The 22,501-nt window shown below is 40.9% G+C and overlaps 1 protein-coding gene across 1 annotated transcript; it reads right to left on the bottom strand.

Moving 5' to 3' along the window:
• Positions 1-399: 399 nt before the first annotated feature.
• On the bottom strand, positions 400-15,938 carry LOC113132671 (F-actin-capping protein subunit alpha-2). The gene is made up of 10 exons (XM_026310958.2): positions 15,768-15,938; positions 7,057-7,120; positions 5,943-5,994; positions 5,743-5,806; positions 4,590-4,796; positions 4,169-4,248; positions 3,039-3,117; positions 2,576-2,647; positions 2,191-2,253; positions 400-1,531 (listed from the first exon to the last, which is right to left on the bottom strand). The coding sequence occupies exons 1-10, from the start codon at positions 15,849-15,851 to the stop codon at positions 1,391-1,393; spliced, it is 906 nt and encodes a 301-aa protein (XP_026166743.1). The 5' UTR covers positions 15,852-15,938; the 3' UTR covers positions 400-1,390.
• Positions 15,939-22,501: the final 6,563 nt, after the last annotated feature.

Below are 22,501 nucleotides of genomic sequence, written 5' to 3' on the forward strand. Positions count from 1 at the left end.
CACCACAGATCAATAAATTCTAACTATCGGACTTTAAGCTGGTAGTATGTTAGCAGTTTATTACTAGTAAGCACTACTAGGTAAAAGCAGTACTATCATTACTCAGTTTGATCTATAGTAAGATGTGACACAGACTTCATTTCATCAGTAAATTTAAAAACACAGTACCATAATAATGCCCTTAAATTCCTGAGGAGCAATCACAATAGTAAAGATTTATGATTCTGTGGGCTCATATCTAAAAAATAACTCCAGTTCTGGTCCTTAGGCCAAAATGCAGTGATATATTTCCTCTAGTGTAATATAGGGTTAGGACGTCAGACGTTTTTTATATAGAGATTTTTTTTCTCATTTCTGTATCACTTACAAAGGGTATTGGAAATTATGAGTGAGTCAGTAAATAGAAAATTTGTCATTTAATGCAACATAATTGTGACTGAATTACAAGTAATCTCATGGAAATAAATCACCAAACTGACAGACAGGATGTTTCATACAGGTATATATTACAATGTGCCTTGTTATATAATACAGTCAGGTTCTTCTTTTTAATAAAAATAAGCACTGGAGGAGAAAGTGATACATTTTGATTTTATTGTAAATTGGACATTATGCACATTACTAGCGGCTGATGACTGAGTTAATTAAGCTTGTTAAGTGGTCACAGAACTCCCTGCACTGGGTGAGAGTTCACACAATGTCAAGTCAAAAAGGCAGTTTAGCCAGGAGTGTTGTCAGCTGAGATCTCACACACACAGGGCAAACGGTGAGGGAAGTACCGAAATGAGGGGACAAGAACATTGAGTGGCTAATAGTTACCACCTGTGCCAATGATACCAGTCGATTTAACACAAAGAACTGTTTTTTTATTTTTATTTTTTACTGACCGTATGGGACATTAACCGTGAAGTGAAGGGAGTCATTCATTTCAGCCATAATTTCTGAGCTCTTTAGTAATTGCAGACAAAGTTCTCCCAAAAATGATGTTTCAGCATCATCGCAAATTCAAACCATTTTTCAGCAGGTCCAATAAAAGGTGTGGTCTCACTGACAATAAATATTGCACACTGTATTTTACAGGGGTGCTTTTGCATACAGGTGTCCACCCCTTTTCCTATGTTTTGTTATATTTTCCCAAATACTATCATCTTTATCATCAGAGGTTCGATATACAGAGGAGTTAACTGTGTTAGGATTAAGAAAAACAGAAAAGGAAAAAAAAAAAAAAATTGTCAATAAAAGTAGACCTTAAATGTGTAATGTGACATCCGGCTGTGAGACCAAACCTTTATTTGTCCCTGTTTCTTTAATTTTTGTACACAGACGACATGCAACATTGTATGGGAGGGGGTGAGGTTGGGGGTAGCTGTCTGTTGTCTTTCAGTTGCTCTTAAGCATTCTGCATCTCCTTGCCGATCTTGTAGCTCAGGATCTTGTTCCAGTCAATCTTGGTGCGTGTCACAGGAAGCTGGCGGCGTAAGGCTTTGAAGGTAGTGTCCGACATGGTCTGGTAATTTTCATTGATGGCCGTCTGGAGGGAATAACAAGAAGAGAGAAAGATGGGAAGGGAGGTAGGTTAATTATATGGATTAAAAACTCAAGTAAATAAATTCAAATTATTTCCAGGTTTTGAAAAGTCTGGGTGTTATGTCACAAATGTGAAAATGTCCCCACTGCCTGTGCAGGAAGACGACCAAAGCCTCAACTTTTTAAATTTATTTTGAAAGATTTTACCTAACTTAAGTTTAAAATAGCTGTGATTAAAGCATTATTACAGTTTATGTATGATAGTGGTTTTTGTGAGCTTTAGAAAGTCAAATTAATGGATCCCTGTGAAAGAGCAGGTTCCTCATCTTGACTCATCTTTCTCTCCATCACAGCCTAAAAACATTGTGAAGAAAATCTGGTGTTGTATTTTTGCAGCATGTAAACAAAAGATTTCAACATTTAATACTGACAAGACTAAAACCTGATGTCTCTTTTTAGCCGACTGCACATCTCAGGCAGAAAAATGAAAGCAACAAACCAGAAACTAAAAGTTTCAGTGAGAGTGGGAACTGACTGACACCAGACATGTAAACAGAGGATTTAAATAATCCTCCCACTCTTCACATCAGTTAAAAACCACAAGGTAAGGTGACAGTTCAGTTTCCCAGCTACAACGTGTACATTTCAGATTACATACAGTACCTGATAGTCGTTCTCTGCAGCCTCCATGATGTTAACAAACGCCTTTGCAGTTGAAGCCTCATTCTGAAAGATGACAGGAGTAAAAAAAAAAAATAAAAAAAAAAAAAAGTGTCATAAACAATATCCTGGGTGTATAAAGGTGCACCTAAATCATCAGCGAATGTGCAAACTAACACCCCACATTGCAAATAATTAGAAAAACTCCCTGGGGAGTTGTCAGTAGGTAAAGACAGAAATAGGTTGGACTGGTTTGCAGAGATGTAATTACTGTATATAAATAAAACCGATAGTGAGAATAAAATCCTCAATATGAGCATCAGTCCTAACGGAGTTAACTTTGAGCTCTTGTCACCGCACATCAAATTTCATAATCTGTTATACTCACAGAAACTGACATGGACTCCTGAACCTCTTTGTGGCTCACCAGCTGAACGTTTCCATCCTCATAGTAATGAACCTGGAAAGATGAAAATTTGGGTTCAGTTCATCTGTTACTTCAAATTTATTCTGCTTGTTTAAAGTGTGGAAAAGGAGAAACATAAGCTGTGTGTGAGGCAAAGAACTCCCAAAGGGTCTCATACTCTGTTAAATGTAGTAACACAAACCAAATGGCTTGGTGTTGAGAAAGTGAAAAGGTCTGACAACATTGTGACTGAAATTAACCTAAAAGTCATCAAAAATGAACAAACTGGAAAAGTTACACAATCAATAAATAAAAACACGCAATACTCAAGCCTGTACTGGATTTCTGTAAAGTCTGCACACAATAAATATTACCTACATATGCTCACATACACCACAACAAACCTGTCTGTCTCTTCACACAGTAGAAGATTTAAACTAAGTACCTGGATTTTCATGATTCCTGCCACTTGAGTGGTGGAGGGGGTGATGGTAAATTTCCATTCTGACCTCCAGCGTCCATTCCTGTGCAAAGAGAAATATAATCACTCATTTCATCTCTTTACACCCCGACTTTTGCCAATGTCACACACAATGAGGAAAGGAGGCAGTAAATTCCTCTAAGTCTCAAAGATGACCCATCATAAGCCCAAACCAAATCTGCGACTACATCGCTAAAAATCCCCTTGTCTGTTTCAGGAAATACCATCTGGCTTCTAGATATTCTCATCTGATCCAAAGACATAAAACGCACTGCTGGGTGTTCTCACTTTCAGCTGCATTATTTTACATCATACATTATGATCCATATGTTGATAATGCCCGCAGTAGTAGTAAATAAGCTAACTCAAGTTTATTTCAGTATATAAGGTGGAGAAACATCTGTAGATGTAGCTTTACAGTTCAATAAAGCTCAGTTTTGGAGCAGGAGTATCTTGGTGTTTCTTCTCACTAACAGAATCTATGAGCTCTACAACTTCAGAGGAAAAACACACTGAGCATTTGTCAATTTCAGTTTCATAAATTTAACCGAAATGTGCCTTAAGAGGTTTCTCATTACTGAAAGGTGGTAGCAGTCTACAGCACCCAAAAAGCTATTAAGCCCAGTGAGCAAAGAGGATTGGTGGCGTTCTTATCTAATTAGATTAACTGATCAGAAACAGCTCAGAAACACTTAAAAGAGCCAGCAGTGGAGCGCTCCAGGGTTAAGTGCCAATTAAAGAAATGCCTTTGAAGCATCTTGAAGATACAGTATCATCAGAGGCTTTTTAATCTTTTTTTTAAACTGTAAGTTTGATTTAGAAATCATCACTGAGAATTCTACGAGTCCTGTTGGTTTTTTAAAAAAAGAGCCTTCCTTTATAGTAAAAATGACAAATCTAGTCTGAAATCTTTGCTCCTGTAACCGCAAGGGCTCATTTGTGATCCAGAGGTGTCCGATATTGTTTGTTTAAACAGTCTCCACTAAGGAAAAATTGTGTATCTGATGCCAAATGGAAAAAGACAATTAAATAAAAAGAAAAGAGAGGAAAAAAAAGAGATCACACTGAGGGTTAAATAACAGCTTCAAACACACCAGAAGTTTTTTGGTTGAAACTGATGGCACTCGATGCACACAATGATGGTTTGATGGCCATCAATGGTTTTCCCATAAATCTAAAAAACAAACAAACAAAAAAAAAACAACATTGTCAGAGCTGATTTCACATGCAGATAGTTTTTGTTGTTCACACATCTCTGCTAACTAACGGCTGCTTTTCTGTGTTCTACTTTACTCCTGTACATTGCAGCGATCGAGGCCCGAGTGTTTTGTGGCTAAACAGCTGCAAAATTAATCTCATACTGAGCTGCAACTCAGACACTTATTTTTGTGCAACATGTTTAGAGAGAATTTGGCAAACCATGCACAACAAATTCACTGTACAACTCTTGAGTCTGCATCAGTTGAGCATTAATAAATAAGCTTTATTGAGCTTATGGAATAAACTGGGACGTACGGTGCAGACTCCACTGGGATAGTGCTCCTTGACGTAGGCCCTGACAGCCGAGTCCACTGCGCTCCTCCAGCCCTCTATGGAGCTGTCAACGTCATGGTGCCGCGGGTCACTGGCCTCCTTCCTCAGATGGTCAAACTTGAAGGAGATCTTGTTTTTGGGGTCCAGGACCCGGCCGTTCCCAAGGTCACCATGCTCTGTGATTAAGACCTAGAGAGCAGCAATGTAGGGATGAAGAAATAAAAACCAACCACAAAGGGAAAAGGAACAGATGATATAAAACAGAAGGAGAAGGATGCAAAGTGTTTAAAGGCAGAAATAACAAAAACAGACATTAGAAAGGAGGAGATTTTGTGACAAAGAAGAATGAAGATTAAAATTACAGCAATGCAATAAGTGATAGAAAAAACATGAACAGTACTAAGGACAAAGGAAGACGGGAACACAGACGTCAGCCTGAAGTTTCCATCTACTGTCTTCCACTTCAACACTTAGCTCATCCTGCTGGGTATCTGACAGGGGAATTTCAGCCCATGATGTGGGGAACAGAGGGACATGATGACATCTTTACGTAAGACACTGCAATCATTACTGAAGCTAACGCACATGCATTCATCACCATGCTCAACCTTCATAGAAACTCACAGGCAGCAAGCACAATGACATTAAGATGAAGACGTGTGTGTGATAGTTTCCTGTGGAAACACAGGAGAACAGGACTGGGACCTGTCTGATCCAATCAACCGACCTCCCTTCTCTGCCTTTAAAACCCATGAGACTGTGATATTGGGTCAATAATAACATGCTCTCCAAAAACCGAGTAAGCTTGTTGTTTTTCTTCCTTTTGTCTTTTTTTCATGTCTGTTACCTTGTTTGTTATCGGCTTTATGAAAACTTTAACGTTGCTATTATGTCAACACTAATAATGGAATAACATAATATAAAATAATAACATGTTACTGAGCTCCCAGCTGAACAGCAAAACAAATGATGCAGCGGCAGCAGCATAATCTCATGTGACATGAACTTAATGAACAGTGTGTTTGAGACAGAAGTGTTGAATGGGGTGGAGAGTGTGGGCAGCTGCAGCAAAGACAGCAGAAGTGAAACAGTCAGCAGTTGCAGATCCCTGATGTCACGCAATCCCACAGCTCACCTGCTCTTCATAACCCTCGACTTTCACCGGGGTAAACTGGTCCAGGTTGTACTGGGCAAATGCACTGCAAAGAGATAAATAAGCCATTTTACTCACTTCAAACTCAGCAAACTAAACACAATGTTTAACCTGTCAGGCTTTAAATGTTTCAGTGTGTCTTTTAACTATAAATAAAAACCACAATAGGAGGAGAGACTTACTGCGCTGCACCTTCCCTGAGAAGATTGTCATTGTTGAGCAGCAATCGCACATCTGAGGAGAAAGATGAGGATTTTTGAGGGAGAGAGAAGAGAGATGGGGGGATGAAGATGGAGAGGAAAGAAAGAAGAAGGTACAGCAGATTAGCACCATGACACTCACACACACACAAAAGACAAAGCTGCCTGCAGTCAGTCTCTGCAGCATTTATGTCAGGGGAGTGGAGCAGACATGGTAAATTAGCTGAGTGGAAAAGGCTGTAAAATAACACAGAGATGAAAGGGGACAACATGGAAAGACGAGCGTGTATGTATGTGTGTTGTGGCTGTCGGGCTGTGATAAGAGGAAGGCAGACAGCCCTCTGTGCTCCTCTGAGGTGACGACATTTATCGAGGCAGGACGAGGCTTTAACGATGCCAAAACACACAGACACACTCTCAAGGGGCACTTCTTTCACAGTGTGGTGTCAACACTTGTGCTGCAGGGTGAGCCACAATTTGGCTGAAACATCAGACTCATTTTGCCTCCTTAGTGACTACAGCGCTGCCATATGTAACACATGAACACAAACGGTTTCCATCCAAAACTATTTTAGTGAGTATTGTGAACATAAAATAATAAAAATGTGTCTACTATATTCCAATCTCTTCTTTAGGGCCACCCTGAAGAATTTAAACTTTGGCACCACCCACTGGCAGCATCAAATATGACAAATATGGCTAAATTCATTTCAGTGAAAAAACTAAATTAGAAAAGGTTAAAACTTTTGTCTCCACAAGCCAGAAGGTGGAATCATGCAACAACATCTTGGAAACGTGTTAGAAAGTGCCAGTGCGACTGTTTCCATACGCCTACAGTGACTAAAATAAACATATGGTTAAACTACAGAAGGTTAGTGAACAAATCTCCCACATAAATCGACTAACGCATCATGTGTTTCAGAAAAATTATGTTGTTCACACATTTAAAGCTTCCTCACTTAGGACCTAATTTGTAAGGTAGTGTTGATTATAAGTATGTGAGACTTATTTAATACAAAGTAAGTGCTAAGTGGCACGAGCAACATGCCCTTAACCGTAATGCACATTATGGAAGAGAAAAAGAAAGAGTACGCACCATTAAAAACTTCGTTGAACTCTCCTGGTGGGGCGTGGATGACGAAGTTAGCTGCTATGCGTACCTGCACACAAACACACACACGGTCATGGGTCATGGTGAGTCCTCCTCACTGTCCAGAATCAGAGACTCCAGCTCAAAGTTTCGTTTTCCTTGTGATCCTAAGCTTAAAAATGTCTCTACTATATTCCAACCTAACAATGTCATAGATGTTTAAAATTTAAAAGATATATAACTTCAGTGTGAGGTTACAGGTTTTAAGAATGTTTGTAAATTTATTAAAAAGAAAAAACTGAATGGCTAGAGACCGGTCAGGGTTGAGAGAAAGCTGAATGGAGCAAAGTACAAAGATATCCTTGATGAAAACCTGTTCCCCAGCACTCAGGACCTCAGACTGGGCCGAAGGTTCAACTTCCAACACGATAACGACCCAAAGCACAAAGCCAAGACAACACAGGAAGAGGCTTAGGGAGAACTCTGTGGATGTCTTAGAGGGGCCCAGCCAGAGCCCTGACTCCAACCCTATCGAACATTTCTGGAGAGACCTGAGAATGGCTGTCCACCGACGGTCCCCATCCAAGCTGACTGAGCTTGAGAGGATTTTCAAAGAATAGCAGAAACTCCAGGTGTGCAAAGCGTGTTGCATCATACCCAAAAAGACTCAAGGCTGTAACTGCTGCCAAACATGCTTCAACTAAATCCTGAGTAAAGGTTCTGAACACTTATATAAATGTGAAATTTCACTTTTTTTCTTTTTAAAAAGTTGACAAACATTCATAAAACCCAGTTTTGACTTTGTCATTATGTGGCACTGAGTGTAATTAATGGGAAAAAAATGAATTTAAACAATTGCATCAGTCTGCACCATAACAAAACTGAAAAAAGTGAAGGGGCCTGAACACTTTCTGAAAGCACTGTGTTTGCACTGTGGCCAACAGAGGGTGTGATGCTAATGTGTCACTGGCATGGGGGGGGGGGAGTCATTTTCCCCTTCCTCACTTCTCTTCTGCCGCTGCACCACACTTCCTGTTTCCAGGTCACATGTCAGACTGACAGCGAGATGATGGCCCCTCCCTCCCCCGCATGGTTTACAGCCATATAAGGACATAAAAATGTGCTGAGGAGTCAAGTTGACTTGCTGTCTCTCATCCTACCACGGTATCTCTCTACCTTGCCCTGTCGCCAGAAGGGTACGATGGCTCAGCCAGGATCCCCCCAGTCTCCCAGGCTGGTGTATATCAGGGAATACATATATGCATCTGTGTGAGTGTGTGAGTGTGAGTGTGTCTCCTGGGCCCTTATTAGCAGTAGGTGTGTACAAGTGTTCTGGCACATGTGCACAGACGCAGATTGATTCTTGCTAATGAGCGACGCTGAGAGAAAGGAAGGTACTTAGGGAGGAACATGTGTGTATGTGTATGTGTGTACGTGTGTGTGTGTGTGTGTGTGTGATGCTGATCAAAGTTTACCTACATTAGTCTAATCATCTGTCATGAGATCACCATGACCCACTTAGGCCAAACTATCTAAAATTCAAAACAAAACAGAAGTGTGCATTTATGTGTGTGTATGAGACAAACCGTAAAACAGCTGGTGGAAGTGTGTGTTTGTGTGTCTGTGAAATCCCTGTAGGAAAACTAATTTGCATTGGGTCTCCCTCATTATACTGGACGTCAGTGTAAACAGACTTTCCACATGCAGACAGCATTTCCTAGACGCTCCAGGGGCCCGTTCCAAGAACCAGGTTTATGTTTTAGGAACTAAAACAAACTCCTAATCAGATCTGTGACGTGGACTGGTGCAAAACGTTCCCTTCTTGGATTTATTCAGATGCTTCATGAAACAGACCCTGATGACTGCTGTTATAACGGATAGACAACACCACCATCTGTGTGTAGCTCACATGGTCTTAAGGGAAAGGATAAAAAAAATAGTGATTTATCTCTGTGTCGTTGACCCATTTCCTATGTTACATAGCATAGCATACATAAAACATGTATGCATAGTTGTTGCTGTCTAATATTTCCTCCTGACTGCAGTGGCCTGTGCATGCTCTTCAGAGATGTATTTTCTGGTATTTCAATACAGAAAACATAAACAAAAAAGTCACTGTGACCAAACGTCCCTGGATTGTTGTCACTAACAATGCAATGCAATTTTATCTGGTAATAAAAGTGTAGTATTGCAGATGTAAACAAGTTAATAACTAAGAAAAGTGCTAGATTAGTGTGATCTGTCCATTTTAGCCTTCATTTGTAATGCTGTGACATGATAAAGTACATCACAACTAGTTGAAATATGTGACACCAAGTTAAACGCTCTCTAGGGCCTGATCTGGTTTCAGTGAAGTCTATTAATAGACTTTATGTTCAGCAGGACCACTGTAATAACTGGTGGAGTCTGGACGTACAGTCTCAACCTGAAAAACAATATTACACTCTGCTTTTTAAAGCTTTTTCTCTGTCTAGTTGTGCATATAATACATAAAATGATAACCATAAACCCATTTTCTGAGCTTCTTATCTTATTCCAAGTTTGAGGTGAGCTGGAATTTTACCCAGCATGCCTCTGGCAAGAGACAGGGTGCAACCGTAACAAAGACAAGTACAATCACACCTACATAAAATGCAGGGGTTTTTTTTTTAAAGACACAAATAATTAAACATAATTTATGTGTTCTGGCATAAATGGAAACTGAAATAAAATGTTCATGATATTGTTATTATGATACCACACTGGCTTATATAATAGCGACAATATTATAATCCTACTGTAAATAATTGCTTGAATTTACTCAATTAACTGTGCAGCGCCTACAGCTAGAGGAGAGCAGTAAAGACTGCAAAGGAAAAAGACATGGATGATTTTACAGTCATGTCTGACAGCAAAACAATGGTACCTGCTTTAGGGAGCATGGAGAGGAGAGGAGATGTGGGTTAAATTGAACCACCAACAGGAGGAGGAGAGCAGACATACTCCATTAGTGGATTATGTGTGAGATGCTGTTAAAAAGCTAGCTAAAGACAGGGTAATACTTCCTCTTCCTCTTCTAAGTACCTGAAACTAGTAATGTAATGAGACAAGCGCCTACATCCTGCTTTCACCACACGAGGAATGAGGCATTAAATTAAAACATTAACCTCCTCAACCTTTATCAGTGGTTATTTATGTTAAACATTATTCTTTCATGTTCAGAGAGATGTTTGATATAAATACTGTTTGGGAATTTTGATTATTGCCATTTTCTCTGGTTGACTGTGCTATTATGGATCATGGATTTAACTGTTACTGATGAATCGCAGCACGCCAGTGCAAGTGCTTCTCGCAATACTTTAACAGCTTTCTGCTAAATCTAAGTGAATTCATGCAAATGCTGTAATTTGTGTGTGTTGTATATGTCTCAATGGCAGTCACCACCGCCACGTTCTTGGACAAAGGTTGTTTTTTTTATTTTTAATCTCCCGCAGTGAATTTCCCTTATCTTATTACAGATTCTCAGGGTGTGGAGAGGGAGGACCTGGCATACAGCAGTGAACTAACCAAGGAGCTGGAAGAATAATACTGGAGCAGACACACAAAGACTGGGGGACACAGGCACCCCCTGTAGTGTGGGATCCATGTGTCTTTGTGGTCTCTTGGCCTAGACACCAGCTGGTCTCTTTTCCTTCATGCTGCCCACTGTATATTCATCCTCATATTACCCAACAACCCCTCCTTTCCTCACAGCACCCTACACCCCTTTCTTAATTCCAAATGACACCCGCTCACACTGAAACCACACTTATCCTAATCCTTATCATGCCAATCCAAACCCATGAAAATAATGATAACAGCCCAAAACACAGCAGGCATTAACTGCGGGAATATTTTGGTCTGCGGGCATTTTAAGCTGCATTATCTCCCCGAGTTTGATCCCCTTCCCTGGCACGCATCCACTTCCATATCCTAGATAGGCAGCCATGGCACCTTGAAACACTACACCAGAGACAGAGCCGGGTTTGGGGAAAAACTAGTCTGATGAAAGTGAATACTGGTGGTTGGGTGATGGGCACAATAATTTATGAATAATAAGCCCACAGCAGATATGTCGCGAGAGGCGTACTGCCACCCGCACGCTACCTATAAGTGTTCCTCCACATTAATCAAAAAGAGGAGGTGGTGGCTGGTTGACTCAAGATTAAATTGAAGGAATAAGGGCAGTGTCTGTGATGTTGAAGATGAATACAGAGCCAGAAGCTCGTCACTTCACCAAGGAACGCTTTTTTAATAAGCATTATTCAGAGTAATGACTTTCTGGGGCCTGTGTTCATTTTTATAGTAGTGCAGTGATTCACTGAGCTGGAAGATCATGTCTCTATCAGTGATTTTACAAGTTTCAGCCTGTTAATTAAAATAAATAAATAAATCAGGCGGACTGCAAATCGTAAACGGCATTACTAACATCCATTTTCAAGTTTTCAGATTTCTTTATGTCCAGACAGCCACCATTTCAGTTCAGCTGAGTATTAATGTTAATCTGAGGACACCTAAAACTTGTCTGGCAACCTGTCACATTGAACAAACACACAGTATGTTGAAGATGTGATGCAACGTCACTGTGCCAGTGATAAACTACAGATTTTGTTGCCTGGGTTTTCATTCATCAGCTCTGTTGTCAGAAAAGTCAAACTCAGGCAAGAAACAGAACGAATGTGTGTATCAACACACACTGCTGCCAAATCAGACTGTTTTTTTAAAAATCCTGCAGTCAATAAAATGCCAAAAACACTAGAAGATGCCAAAGAGAAGCTGTAAGCAACAAAAACAAAAGGGTTATTCAGATCGCAGATGCTAAAGGATTGACACAATAATCAATGAATCATTTAACAATTCCAACTGTACTCTGGCAAGTACCAAACTTTTGACCTTTGAATTACTGAAGAGACTCACTCTGCTGCATAAATACAGAACCTGAACGCTGCTGCTCTGTCGACTTCGAACACGCTCAATTGTCACCTTCAGCCTACACTCGAACGACTTGAACGTAGTGTCATTTTACATCAAGCAGCCAAATTTGCAATAAATTATTCGCTTTCTGTACTACTTTTAGTTTGCAGATCACCATAGTTAAAAAGACACTGGTGTTTACAAAACACCAAATATTGCTTTATAGGAAAACTCCTTTGTCCACTGAAGTCTAATGAAATCCAACAATAAGATCAAGCAGGGATCTCCAGTTTGTTCTAACCTTTAACCTTTAACAGGGCTTTGCACCCTACCTGTTTGTAAAGACCAAAAACATGCACAGGTCTTAACTCCAGATCTCTGACACTGCTGCAGGCACGTACAGACAGCACTCCTCTGTCTTTTGCATTCCTCATTTAAAGGGAGATTCCACTTAGTTTCAGCATTCAGCTATGCTACCCCAGTGGTCTACCAAAACTGTCTCTCTCTCCAGCTAAATCAGAAATGGCTTAATTAACTCAGAGCATATTGTGAGTAAGTATTATATTTTATCTGGGGTTTCCTTATATCCTGCTCTGCCCCAGACAGACTTGTGGTCCTAGGTGTGACTGATTAAGCAGGTTTGTGTATACTGGGACACACGTTCCATCTTCCATCACAAGAAAAATTTATTTTGTGTCTTCATTTCACAAAGTTACTGTATCATATACACTGCAATTCCGCATAAGAAGTATTATACAACCACAGATGAGTTGAATTTGAGCCAGATTTGACCTCCATCCATTACAGCACGATGATCATGCATTCTTTACACTGGTGCCCTGAGCAGGAATCAAGCCACTATCTGTTGGTGTCTGCGGCAGCAGCAGTGTGCTCTGTGCTGAATCATTTACCTCTGACAGTTAAATAAGAGAAATAAGTTAACCAACTTCCACTTCTCGCTTAGTAACAAGTGAGAAGGGTTTTATGACAACACATCAGTCATATACTATATTAATCATCAAATTGATAAATAAATGAATGTGCAGTGGTGCTCGTGACTAGTTTTAGTTGGACTGTTGGTATATATAAATATAAATATAAACAGATACCACTAACTCAGCATCACCACATCACTAATACTTGTGGGGAATAATAAATATAATTGCAGCATCCTACCTCCCCTCTTTAATATCAAGTGTTTTCATGAGATTCTGTACTGTCAGCAAACCATTTTTGGAAAAAAGCAGCCTGCCTGTCTCTCTCTCTCTGAAACAGGAAATACAGCACACACACCCAAGCTCCTTTAAAGACATTTTTTAAACTCAAAAAGCCAACAAGATCATCCTGTCAGGTCGTTTTTGCAGCAATAAACAAACCAGGTTGACAGACAAAATAGCAAAAGTACTTTCTGGCTCTGGTACTTGCCCAGACATATAAGTCAGATTAGGGAACAACAGCGAACACATTGAGTAAGGGCAGTTTCCTGTAATACTTGCCTGTGGGTTCTTTTTCGTAATCCCAAAGCTGGCTAAGCGACTGAAAAAGACTGTGAGCAGCGGTTGGTTAATCATTTACAAATGGAAGAGACTGTTCAATAATTCCCAAAAAAGGCTCTTTCTGATCTTCGTTGGGAATCGCAAAGTGACACTGACAGCCACAACGCAGAAATCCCTCAATCCCCTGGAACACTTTTAGGAAGTATTTCAAAGACGCCAAACTTGGCACTTTTTATTGTATTTGACACAGTTGCAGTTCTGCTATCAGAATCATACGGGCCTAGATGGGCAAGTTTGCAGACTTCTCATTCAGTGTGGGAAACCACCATCAGCTGTGTCCTTAGGGATTGTGGTGGATGAACAAACATCATTGAGAGTTTTCTTTTTATTCTTCAAATCACGACTGAAAAAGGCAACAGAAGAACCATTCAAATTAACTAGCACATTTTGGAAACCTATTTTGTCTGTCTGTCAGTACGTTAAGAAAGCGCTCATTTTCACAGAGAAGCACAAAACAGGCTGGGGAGCAGGAACATCATATGCCTGACTGCTCTGAGCAAATGCACCAGAGAGACTGTGCAAAATGCAACTGCAGTGTTTGCGTATAAAAGCTGTGCTTTTGACAGCACAACATTTACACACTCTGGCCACAAACCAATCATATTCTGTCTGAAGGAAACAAACCACATCCACCAAGTAAATACTGTAATATTATAAAGTGACAGTTTCTCCACCAGCCTGCTTGTGCAGGTCACATAACACCAGTCTCTCAGCTCTGCCAAATCAGATTGTTTGGTCAAGCAGTGAAAGTAGCTCGACAGGAGTAGGAAACCAATGTGGTTATGAGATGAAAAGAGTGCCCATCCTCTACACAGCACCGACAGCTAAAGGTGTAAGTCATTTCTCCACAGGTTCATGTCATTACAAAACATTTTTAGTGGTGAAGCTAGTACAATGTAAGATGAGATGGCAGCCACTGTCACCCACACCCTAAAGCATGTAATAAAATGTTTGGCTAACAGCTAATCCTTGTGTTTTGATGAGCATGAGTCACACATGCAGGTCAATGAGCTGCCTAACCCCACCCCCCAAAAATAGAAATAAACAAACAAACAAACAAACACCTGAGTCAGACTGATGTGGAGCTAAACAAAATAACACCAGGCCTTGTTCTGTGAATGATGTAATGCAACAGGGTGGTTCGCAACCATTTCATTATAGGAACACTATAATAGTTTCCTGCGCTATTAACAGGTTTGAGTGTAATTTTGACTCTAAGGCCAGGACAGACACAACACAGGGTATCAGGTACACATCTAAACACATACTTCATAACTGACTGATACATTAACTTAATTATCAATACTTTGATCAGCACTTATCACGAAAGCTCTCTTTGCAGTTTGACCATAGGGGAATGGAGGATTTAAATTGTCAAACTGAAATCAGCCCATTTAGCATCAGAATGAAGATATGCAGAGGGCACCTCAGGGTGCTGGGTGTGTTTGCTCTTATAAGGAAATGAGAACGTGCTGGTAATGCCTGGGGTCTAAACCCTTCATTTTTGCATAACAGCTTGTGGTTACACCGAATAAATACTGGTGTGGGTGTTGTAAAGCTGCGTATATAGACTTTTAAACGTTATTATCAAATATAAGGAGGTTTTCACAACTACTTGCTTACTATACCGTTTCTATCATACTGTACTTATTTGACGTTACAGACGTTAGCAGGCTGCCCTGTGGGATGCCGGGGGTTGTTGTCACACAGAGATAAATCCCACTTTGTAGGAAATAATCTAATAAACCAACACTCCAGGTGTTTTTAAGGATAACGTCGCAAAGGCAGCGTCAAACAGCGAAAAGGGCGTGTTAGCAAGGCTAGCTCTATTAGCAGCCTGCGGCTAGGCTAAAGTAGCCAGCCAGCTAGCTAGCGGTCTTTGGTGTGTGAAAACTTCCATAAGAGAAGCAACCGGTAAAACCACACGTCCACTGGGACCCGAGGGTCTGGGGGGGCAAGCTTGGGGTGAATTATAACGTGTACACGGTTCCTATTTTGAGTCCGGACCGTACAAGGAGCCTCCGTTTGAGCTTCGCAAACGAGCGGAAGTTGAGCTAAAAATAATGAGAGCAGAAGCAGCAGCGGTTTGCTGAGGCCTGGATTTTCTCCAAATCTAACAGCGCAGGTCGACGCCGGGATGCACAGAGACACGGACTCAAATGCAACCCAAAAGTCGAGGGCTGACGCTCCCCACTAGGGATCGAACCTGTTATTAAATCGGCTCCCTACCTTTTCCTCGTCGGATAGCTGCTCCTCATGATCCGCCATCTTTTCTTCCGGCACCACCAGCTTGTCAGTGCCCGGTGACGTCATCGGATGGGTGGATTCCCAGTTCGGTTCAAGTTCAGTTTTCACACTTTTGATTGATGATCAATCGGTTTTCTTCTTCTGTCGATGGAGCCAAGGGCTGGGTTACCGCCTGTGCAGGGGCCCCAAAAGCCCCGAGGTTTAGTCCATGTCATCTCTGTCCACAAGGGTTGATGAATCACTAATTTATTACAAAAATTGCACCACTATGTCTCCATCTTCATGTTCCCCTTATCTGTCAAAATACAGTTGTAAAACATTTTGATTTAATGACATGTTTTGTGGGCAGCGCAGTGGTTAAGTGGTTAGTGCTGTTGCCTCACAGCAAGAAGGTTCCTGGTTTGAAACCTATCAGGGGCCTTTCTGTGTGGAGTCTGCATGTTCTCCCTGTGCTTGTGCGGGTTTTCTCCAGGTACTCTGGTTTCCTCCCACAGTCCAAAAACATGTATGTCAGGTTGATTGGTGACTCTAAATTGCCCATAGGAGTGAGTGTGAGTGTGTGAGGTTGTTTGTCTCTATGTGGCCCTGTGATGGACTGGGGACCTGTCCAGGGTGGACCCCTGCCTTTCACGGATGGATGGATATAATTTGTAGTAAAGTTGTTTGTTCTCTGTATCAGGTATTTAACGCCAAGAAAACCACCACTACAATGTAGTATTTAGTCAGTGAAAGGAGTACTGCAGGCATTTAGTTAGTTCTCGTTCCAATAGAGCTGCAGAGCATGTAGGATGCAAGAATCATCTTAAATCCAGTTTGGGAAATTCAGAACCAATGAGCACACAGTCTGTTCTTATATTGGGACCTTGTAGTGGTTCTTACCTGATATTAAGATTAATTTGTAAAACTAAGCTACTCCGTCTTTCACAGAAGCCCCCCTCGCCAACGTCCCTGAGCCTCAGTTTTGGCCCCAGTGATATAGACTAATCCTCCTTACATAAAGCCAGTGTCTTCTAGTAATGTACAGTGTGCCGCCTGTGATGTCAGCACATTAAACATTTTTTATTAAATGTTTATTTATGTTTTTTTTTTTTTTGAAAAATGTAGTCTGATTTAACATACACACCTTTTCACAACAATGTACCGCTTCATTTTAATATAGTTCCTGAAATTATCTTTATCCTCACAGACCTTTGGGGATGCCATATTGTGTATGTTATAGTTTTCACCACTAGATGGCAAGCATAGACTATTTCCTAAGGCTAGCAGGGTTTCCTTAGGGCTTCCCTTCCTGTGGGAGGAATAAAATCAGTTTCACTCTCTGACTCATGCTGGTTTGGAAAAAAAAAAGATAACATGTAACTTAATACTTAATACAAAACCCTTCAAACAGAAAAAGCGGCTTGTTAAATATTATCACAGATGGTGGGATGAGTGTTATCTTTAGGAAGTTCAAAGATTTCTGTGTGAGCACTGAGTAGAGAGAGGTATTTGATTCTTTTAGTCAAAGCTCATTGCATCTTCCTGGTTTATAACACTGTACACAATCCACTCCCAAAGTAATATTACTATAATGTGTACATCTAAATACAACAGTACTTTTTAATATCTGTTTCTAAGAGTGTTGTTATTTACAGGTAGATTTGTGAGGCAATGGTTAAAGCCTTCACTGAGCTACAAAATGAGCACTGCTGCCTAAGTTCTTCCCTTTTCCTTCAGTCTTCCTCCAAGACTGTAATTTATCCGTCCTTTCAAAAGTCTCAGGTATTCATGCGATGCCAACCCTGCAGCTCTGTGTTTGTTTTGGTGGGGTCACTTCAGCACTGATGTTGCCATTATATTACACTGTACCACTGTTACTGGGCGACAACAGCGGCACTGGATAGTTCGTATCTTAAAAGAAGCCTGACTTTGTCCAACCTTGACCTTCTCTTTTATCCACAAACTTTAGGTTACATGGACAATAGACCGCTCTAATATATCATCACTGAATCTTTCATTATACCTTAAGCTTCTCCCTCTGTATCATACCATTTCTTTGTACAGCACTGGGTGGTCTTTGAAAGTTCAGTTAAATTATGATTATCGACACCCAAAATTATCATTAAGTCTTCCCCCCTCCTCTTTAGTGGGGCCACACAATCAGCTGAATAATTATGCAGTTTCAGATTTTGGGATGATGAAGCACGCTGGAGGATCCAACCAGGGAATATTAAATGCTCTGTAATCTGCTTAGAACTTGAATGGCCTGTGGTGCTGCCATTGTGTGGACAATGGAGCTACTCATCACCTCTGGGGACCAAAGGGAGCATGTGAAAAGGGGGCCGCTGTGTGACTCACCCCCAGCCACTGGTTAGTCACCTCGGATAATCATTACACTGTTCTCACTTAGACAAAAATCACCCAGAAGATTATAAAACTCTGAGGTTTTAAATATGCAGAGTGATGAAGTCTTAAGATATAAAAGTAGCACAACTTTTGTGTGTCAGTATCATCCTGGTTATTCTACACTGACTGATTGTGTCCCCCTCTGTTCTCCAGCCATCTGAGAATCAGTGTGAGAAATGTCTTCTTGGCACTGCATCAAAGTCGAAGGAGGCAGCGCCACTGAGACGACCGAGACTGTATTTCCACACCTTCTGACAGTATCTGATGTAGTCTGCTTTGTGCCAGTTCAATAGCTGCTGTGTTGAAATACGGGAAGCAGCGATGCAAATGGATGAGGGTTTGAATAGCTGATGTTAAGCAGCAGTCTAAACCTGCATGTAGAAACCTCTGGGTCAGGTCAGGATGTGTTTTTTGGCAGCATGATACATGTAAGTTAATTAATTAGTCACAGCAGGGACTGCACTCTCAGTCTGTTGCTCAGTTGATCCACCACGCTGAAAATATGATCAGCAATTTTTGTGCAGGCAATCGTGATCCACAGAGGATTGTACTAGTACTAGTATCTGTCCAATACTATGGTTTATGACTAAATACCTGGAAAACTAATTCTCATTAGGCTCAGCTGTATTTTATTGACATGTGCATATGATACAGTATAAATCTGAATATGCTTAAATAGAGCTGCAGAATAATTATCTTTAGGCATTTTTGGTTATTTGCTGATCTCTTTGTTTGCTATTGGCTTGATTTGGATGATGGTGTTGCCACCTGTGTGGTTACATGCACAAACACTCACTCTCTCTCACACACACTCACACACACACACACACACACACACACACACACACACACACACACACACACACACACACACACACACACACACACACACACACACACACACAGACGTCCGGATCTTTGGTGCACCACTAAGCCACAGATATGGCCTTTCAACGCCAGTCTGACTGTGATTACACTCCCCTGGAATTCCTCGGTATGCCAGCACTCCCAGTCCCGATTATCGGTCCTTTCACAGTGATTACATTTTTGTGTGAGTGATTGTGGAGTTATTCTGGTGTGGAGGGTTAAAACCAGACTGATTGGTCAGTGAGAAATCCTTGAATTTTACAGTTTACAATCATAGATTAACTTCCCAGAAACATGCAACAAGATGAAATGATTGTTTGATGCTGAATTTCCCCTGTGTCAAACACTAATATTATATGTCCATTCAAAATAACACAAAATTAGAAAAGTGCTCTTTTAAACGTCATCTCTCACAGAGAAGAATGTTGCACTGCAAAGATATGATTTCAGAGACTGGGCAGTTTTGCGGCCACAGCAGGTGGAAATGAACTGTTTCTCAGATTGGATGCTGGAACTGACATCTTCAGCCAACAAGCGTGTAGGTCTGAATTTAAGATGTGCTTGCCATAAAGTTCCCTGGACCACACACACACACACACACACACACACACACACACACACACACACACACACACACACACACACACACACACACACACACACACACACACACACACACACACACACACACACACCTCTGGCAGCTGAAGGTGAAAGCTAGCCCAGGATTAAGATGTTTAAGACAGATCTTGATAAAATGCATCCAAGGAAAGAAGAAACGCGTTCCACAGTGAGCTGCTCATTAACTTGAAACACCCTCTGATGATTAATTGTGAAAGAAAATACAAAAATCATGTTATGTTTTAACAGAATGACAGACTCAAGCCTTTGGTTGGGGCACTTAAATCACACCGATGAAATAGAAACATAACTGCAATATTTGTTAAATATAATTAATTCAATTCAAATTCCATAAAGGTTCATGTTCAGACCTGCTATTTAGGGAGGACACTACGTTTGGTGTCCAAGTCCATGCACCCGATCTGAAATAGTGCAGGTTGGAGGGTTAGTATATAGTTGGAACATGAAAACATAATGATGCAGTTGGCAACAGACAAAACGTGGTGAGGACAACCAGTGTCTTTGTTCCAGTGTAACATAATGTAAGAAATGAATCATCAGACTGTGAAGGTTTTCCCTGTTGCTTAAGGCTCCAGCCTTGGAGCACCTTACACCAGGTGATGTGTAGAAGTGGTTTCTAAATGATAGTCCTGTCATGAATTCAAGCTCTGCAATGTCGAGAACGTGTTTGTTTTATGAAGATGTTATTCGTGCTGATTCATTGCTTGACGCGTGATCACTGAGGCTTCTGTGATGTTCAGAGATGTGTCTGTCATGTGCCTGTCAGCTTCTTATTCTTTCAGCATCTAACTTGCCAATGGTATCTTTTTTTTTGTATTTAAGAATTTTGCAGGTTCTGCAGCAGATGGACCTGGAGGTGGACACAGATGTCTTTCTGCACGTTTAGTTTAAAAATGCTGTGGGATAGATCTTCTCAGGCTTCTCCTCAGGCACCAGCAATTCATATTCTGAGTGTGGTCTGTTTACAACACAACAAAAGACAGGAAACTTAAGGATTAAAAACAAAGCAGTTAGAAAGACACTAACAAGACACCAACTCTTGCCTCTTCGCCCCTGGTTGGCCCTTCCATGACTCAGATATGCAGCTGGATGTTGAACAAAACAACTTCAAAGTTAAGGTACCTCTCTTTCATGTGGTGTTCCTGTTATTTTGTCCAGAGACGGTGTGCTTGATGAAGTGCAGAAACAATGCAGAATCAATAGGGGGTGCCAACAACTCAAAAACACTCTGCTGTGCCCTGGAGTTAAAGTTTAACACTTCTATAGATTCAACAGTGACTAACGAGGTAATAGCTAATGAGATGTTTTTAATGAAAGCTGCAAAGGTCGTGTGTGTGTGTGTGTTTGTGCATGTGTGTGTGTGTTAGGTGGTAGGTGTGGGTTCTTTACCACCTGGTGCCATCTACCTCCCCCTGGTTTATCTCAGGCCAGACTCTCATTAAGAGTTTAAGGAGTGTGAGTTGACTCAGAATGGTACCGACTGGCTTTGGTTGCTTTATGATATAATATTTGTGTGTGTGTATGTTAAGGTTGCACTTTTCTGTGACGCAGAGAACATGGACTGGCATCATGTCAGATTCAGCCAAGCATGACAAGATTTCACGGCAGCAAAAACCTTTAAGACTATATAGAAACTTCCCACATGAAGCGTAATGCAAATCTCTGCTGACAGTCTGCTGTTTCACTGTGTAGAGGTGGAGGAGCTTTTACCTTAGATCGTAAGATATTTAAGTAATTTTACTTAAAAACTGAAAAACAGCAACTCCATTATGTAAAAGAGATGTGTTACATCTAAAGGTCCTGCATTATATTTAAATAACTACAGAAATATAATCAGCAAAAACGTTACACTGTGAGAATAGATTATTATTATAGTGTAAGAACTGAGTTGCATAATGGGAAATGTAGTATCCAGTGTTGTCAGAGTTTGGCCTATACTAAAAATGTGAAAACCTCACATCATTAATTAAATTAATGATCACATTAGAAGCCTTGAAGGTCTTTAAAACAGGAGGGTGGTGTTTGATACACATAAAGCTCATGTTCGGTGCAGTCTTGCAATAAAATGTGCATGGACATGCTTGCATGCATGTGTGCAAAGGTGAGTCAACATTTTAGTTCCACCAACATGCATACTGACACATCTGACTCACCTGCTGACTCCTACACAGAAACCTGCGTCCAGTTTAGTTTTTACTGAGATACCATCAACAGCCACACCTGTCCGCTCTTTGAACACGCGTGTGGCCGTGTTTTCAGTATGTACTACTTACAAGAGGAGACAGGCAAACCTGCATGGATACAAACACTTAAACTGGGACAGTAAAAGGATGGGAGGAGAGAAAGTCTGCTGGTGTTGACTTAAGAGGGGATTAGGAACAGGGAGTGGAGAGACTGACTTGCAATATCAATTTGTTTTAGTTACCAAAAAGTATAACAATAAAAAAAAATACAGCTAAGAGTTCAGTTTGTTCAGCCCTGTGTTTTAACGCAGCATCATGTTGAGAAAGGTAGAAACACAACACTAATGACTAAAGTTTACATCTTTGTTAGTGAAGTAAAAGTTTTTCAGTGCACTTTTCAGAGCCGTCACATCAATAAATCCTCAGTGTGTCACAACACATTGTTAAAGTCCTGATTAGAGGAGACCAGTAGCACTGGAGGCGGCTGAGAGACGTGAGGGTGAAGTGGGATGAAAGACAAGACGAGGCTGGCGTGGCAGGAGAGAGATGGAGGGTGAGTGAGGAGAGCGAGAGGCAAAGAGAGGCATGCCTCCTGTTAACTGGGGCTTATTGTGGATTTTACTGGGATAACTTAAGCCT

Source organism: Mastacembelus armatus, chromosome 6, assembly GCF_900324485.2.
Source record: "Mastacembelus armatus chromosome 6, fMasArm1.2, whole genome shotgun sequence".
Classification (NCBI taxonomy): domain Eukaryota; kingdom Metazoa; phylum Chordata; class Actinopteri; order Synbranchiformes; family Mastacembelidae; genus Mastacembelus; species Mastacembelus armatus.

Bases quoted from the DNA above. Each gene is read 5' to 3' on its own strand.
- LOC113132671 (XM_026310958.2), bottom strand. From the start codon at position 15,851: ATGACGTCACCGGGCACTGACAAGCTGGTGGTGCCGGAAGAAAAGATG. The intron at 2,648-3,038 runs GTACTTAGTTTA...TCATCTTTCCAG, and splicing joins CAGGAATCATGAAAATCCAG to GTTCATTACTATGAGGATGG. The intron at 2,254-2,575 runs GTGAGTATAACA...GTCATCTTTCAG, and splicing joins AGGAGTCCATGTCAGTTTCT to AATGAGGCTTCAACTGCAAA.